The sequence below is a fragment of the Engraulis encrasicolus genome, chromosome 8, assembly GCF_034702125.1.
Source record: "Engraulis encrasicolus isolate BLACKSEA-1 chromosome 8, IST_EnEncr_1.0, whole genome shotgun sequence".
Taxonomy (NCBI): domain Eukaryota; kingdom Metazoa; phylum Chordata; class Actinopteri; order Clupeiformes; family Engraulidae; genus Engraulis; species Engraulis encrasicolus.
In genome coordinates this window covers 56,222,166-56,227,165 of record NC_085864.1, presented here as the reverse complement: position 1 = coordinate 56,227,165, position 5,000 = coordinate 56,222,166, and the positions used below count along the sequence as shown (strand labels likewise).

The following is a 5,000-nucleotide window of genomic DNA, read 5'->3' as shown; positions in this document are numbered from 1 at the left end:
CTGACCTTGTGGTGTTGTAACTGACCTTGTGGTGTTGTAACTGACCTTGTGGTGTGGTAATGTGTTGCCAGGTGTGGTGCTAACTGACCTTGTGGTGTGGTGCTAACTGACCTTGTGGTGCTAACTGACCTTGTGGTGCTAACTGACCTTGTGGTGTTGTAATGTGTTGCCAGGTCTGGTGCTAACTGACCTTGTGGTGTTGTAATGTGTTGCCAGGTCTGGTGCTAACTGACCTTGTGGTGTTGTACGAACAGCCCTAGGACATCCAACACAGTCAGGGCCACCTCAGTGGAGAGATTGGCCTCGATGTCCATGGGGCTCAGCACATCACCCTCCGGGATATCTACAGTCAAGTAAAGTTAATTAAAACACTGAGATATCTACAACACACACAGGGCAATACAGGGTAGTGAAGACATCACCCTCAGTGGATATCTACAGTAAAGTAATGCAAAGGAAAGGAAAGTATGGGATAATTATATCCATGGGGCTCAGCACATCACCCTCGGGGATATCTACAACACACACACACACACACACACAATACAGGGCATCAGAACATTACCCTCTGGGTAGTAACACTGGGGGTATCTACAACACACAGGGCAATACAGGGCAATAACCACTGTTGGGAAAGTTACTCAAAAACTGTAATGCACTACTTATTACATGTTACTGTCATTTAAAAGTAATGCCGTACATTACTTTTTTTGAAAAGTAAGGCATTACACTACTTTTGCATTACTTTTAGTTACTTTAGCCAAAATGACTGGAAATAAGGATTTGGCAATCTACAGTGCAAATCTATGAGGTGGCATGACTTTCACCTGCCATCCACAAGTCGTTTTGGAAGCCTGCAGACTAAAAACCAACATTTTCAGGAATTGCATCTTACCCACATACAATATTGATTCACCAATACAATGATTAATCCTTTCTCTTCTTACCACACAAAGCCACCTCACTGCACTACGAGTTTGAAAATTATTATTGATAAAAGAGCAGATGCATGCATTGCTACAGTAGGCCCATTTTGAATATTAATTATATAGCCTACAGCACACCGGGGAAAATGTCTTATCAATGAACGAAATTATAGGCGAAAAAAATGATTGCGAGGATACCAGCCAGTCAGTTTGCAAGCTCGTGGCTCGCCTGAATCACATGACTTTGTGCGGAGATCAGTTTGTCACTCACTCACAACTCTAGAACTATTATTCTCATCCCCCCGTCGGATACCCTGCCGTGTCCCTGTCTCGTGAGAATGGGATGCATCCCCTCCTTTCCTGACTAATTTGGTGGTGCTATGGCACCTCTTCAAATCGTCAAATTGTTTGTAGGCTACTGTTTTTCGACGTGGAACGCGGTTTGGGTTTCAAGTACAGTGTGCATTTAACTGAAATGTTCTTGGCGTCCTTATTTTCAATGAAGTCAAAGTAGTGGGCATATACCCATCTTGAAAAAGAGCAAGCTGGATCTTCTGGATCGGTCATCCTTTGTCAGCCTGCCATTTCGAGAGACGAAGCGTGAAAGAGGAAGCAATGTTCTGCGTGGAACTTTAAAATCTCTGCGCGGACGTAGCTACTATCAGATGCAATAGCTGATCTCGCGGTGATCCGCGAACATTGTATAAAGAAAACAAAATACCCACACAAAATGTAGGTGAAAAAAATGCGTTGTAATGTGCAAGTTACTTGCATTGTAACGAGGACATATTACCGATTTTTTCCCCTGTAATCAGTTACATTACTGAGTTACTCAAAAATGTAATGCATTACAGTAATTAGTTACTTTTGTAACTCGTTACTCCCAACACTGGCAATAACACATCACCCTCTGGGATACCTAAAACACACAGGGCAATAGAGGGTAGTGAACACATCACCCTTGGGGATATCTACAGGGCATCAGAACATCAGAACACACACACACACACACACACACACACACACACACACACACACACACACACACACACACACACACACACACACACACACACACACACACACACACACACACACACACACACACACACACACACACACACACACACCCCTACCTGTGTCCATCAGCTGCAGAAGTTTGGGGTTGGTGAGGGCGTTCTTGCCCCGGATGATGGGCATCGTCTGGGAGCGCCCGTGCCGATGCCCGTCCTGACCGGAGTGAATCCTGGGTAATAGAATGTTGCAGGGGATCGTGGGTAATAGAATGTAGCAGGGGATCATGGGATGAAACAATATCATCTGCTACTGCTAGGAAATCTGCCTGTCTAGTGTCACGGTAACTATTTCAAGATCGAGATGTCGTTTCACTTACATGTGACATTTTACTGTTAAACTATTGAACTGCACCTCTATTTCCCTTCTATGTTTGATGTGTAATGGGTTTGTATTGTTGTGTATATATAATGTGTTTATAATGTGTGTATTGGTTATTTATATTCTCGTGTGTTTTAATTCTGCCTGGTATGACGTGAGACTGTGGCACAGCACAAATGAACCTGCCGTGCCTCCCTCTCTCCTGCATGCTAATCCAGAGTTGGATAAAGTAGAGGTAGGAGGACTCTTACAGATGTATTTACAACACTCGATATTACAAAGTTGAGGCCATGTAATATCATTCCACTAGTGTTGAATTAAGAGTATTTCACTTCTACTAGATATGAGTCTGCCAATGACCCCCTTTGAAGCAAACCAGCGAGATTTATATCATCAATATGATATATTTGCGTATTTATTTTGTCTACCGTTTATTCATGGTGGTTATGGGCCACTGGAGTGCCTGAGTTTATGTATGCATAGCTTCACATGCTTAACCCACTTAAGCCATTGAAGCCTGATGCTGCGTACACTGCACAGTGTTCATTCATGGTGTAAGAGTATGGGCCACTGTAGTGCCTGTATGCGTAGCTTCCCTCTCCGTCACATGTGTATCCAATTTAACCCATTGAAGCCTGATGCTGCGTATCCAATTTAACCCATTGAAGCCTGATGCTGTGTATCCAATTTAACCCATTGAAGCCTGATGCTGCGTACGCTGCACTGACTTAGGCACCTGGAGTGACATGCATCCTGCAGTCTGGCTCTTGACATTTTCATTACACATGTGGGTATGTAAGAGCTGAATTAACACATTCTAATGCAAAATAGGGCACATAGCTTTTACATGTGACTTATTTCAAGTTGTTATGTGCTTCGGAGGCTCAGATATATACTAGGTTTTTATAGGCTGAGGGCACCTTTTCCCAAACAGGACTTGGGCATTCAACAGACGTTTTTAAAGCCAACCAGCAAGAGGTTAATGTCCAGATGTTAAACTTATTAGAACGCGGCCACATGTGAGACGTTATTAATGAGGTCAAAGGGCACATGTGAGACGTTATTAATGGGGTCAAAGGGCAACCAGAGAACACATACAGGTAGTGCAGAGGGAGAGAGGGGCATGCTGGGATACAAGATGGCTGCCAACAGTCACAGTCGCATGACACACGCTGGTGCATCGTGGGAACAAGGAGAGGCTTTAAGACCATCGAGAGGGAAACACAACGATGAGCAGAAGGTGGTCGTACACAGATGAGTGTGGTGGGAGTGATGGGGGGTGTGTGTGTGTGTGTGTGTGTGTGTGTGTGTGTGTGTGTGTGTGTGTGTGTGTGTGTGTGCGTGAGTTTCTGTGTGAAATCATACTGTGTCTTGGGTCTGATGAGAGACCAGTTTGTCGTAAGGAATAGCAGTATTCCTTTTCTACTTGGATGCCTAAAAAACTGTCATTTGTTTTGAAACGGAACTCTGAAATTACTTATACTGTATGTGTGGCTACATTATTGATTATAAGTATTGTTATTATAATTATTAGTTGTGGTAGTAGTGGTATTATTGCATAAATGCTGTACATAAATGCTGTGCAATTTTTTATGCTCAAGTCTTGCTAAAATCTTAACTGAGCTAGCTTTAAAAAGCCACACCCCCTTGTCTTGTCTGAGGTGTGAGCCAATGGTGGTGAGTGGGCGGGCTGTAGTTGGAGGTGTGAGCCAATGGCAGGCGGCTGTTTACCAGTGTGGGAGGAGCCCGGTGGTGTGGGTGGAGCTGGTGGCCTTCACGGTGCTACTGGCTCCCTGGGTGGCCTGGGCCAGCTTAACCGCCGCCGCTAACTTCCTGTTAACCAGCCAATCACAGGACAGCATTACTCTCATGGACACGGACAGGGCAGCTGACAGGTTTTGCTGGGCTTAACCGCCGCCGCTAACTTCCTGTCATCACAACCAGCCAATCACAGGACAGCATTACTCTCATGGACACGGACACGGATCCCACCGCCCAATCAGATTCCAGCATTCTAACATAATCTACATTCTAACATAATATCTGTGTTGAATCACAGGACAGCATTACTCTCATGGACACGGACAGGGCAGCTGACAGGTTTTGCTGGGCCCAGGACAAAGTCATCTGAAAGGGCCCCCCATCCAGTACATACAATCTAGTGGAAACCCAATTTTGGGCCCCCTTCCTACCAAGGCCCGGGACAAATTACCCCTTTGCACCCCCCTGTCGGCTTCCCTGGACACGGACACGGATCCCACCGCCCAATCAGAGCACAGCAACAGGATATTCCAGCAATCTAACATAATCTATGTGTAAATTTGTGTTGAGTTGTGCAGAGCCCATATTTCAGAGACCAGAGATCTAGAGGTTTACATCGTTCTCATGCTATCTTGTGTTAATGGAATAAAAGGCGTATTAAAGGAACAGTCCACCCTTTTTTGATTTAAATATATTTGCAGTTTTTCCAAACATTAAAGATGAATGTGCGTATAAACTTCTTCTCAGTGTGTTCAGTACTTAGATGTATTAGTATTAGAATGATTAGCGTAGCTTAGCATAGTCACTGGAACTGGATAGACCTGTTAGCATCAAGCCACGAGTGATCTCTGGACATTCCTGAAACAAGGTGGACTACTCCTTCAGTGTAAATGATGCAGTATGCACAGCAGGCTTGTA

The 5,000-nt window shown here is 44.5% G+C and overlaps 1 protein-coding gene across 1 annotated transcript in view; it reads right to left on the bottom strand.

Moving 5' to 3' along the window:
- dock10 (dedicator of cytokinesis 10) overlaps positions 1–5,000 on the bottom strand; it is a 175,923-nt gene that overhangs the window by 42,852 nt on the left and 128,071 nt on the right. The window contains exons 39-41 of the mRNA XM_063205895.1: positions 4,053–4,154; positions 2,063–2,172; positions 234–343 (exon numbers count right to left, since the gene is read on the bottom strand). Of these exons, the coding sequence (XP_063061965.1) occupies positions 234–343; positions 2,063–2,172; positions 4,053–4,154 (322 nt within the window). The remainder of the gene's footprint in view (positions 1–233; positions 344–2,062; positions 2,173–4,052; positions 4,155–5,000) is intronic.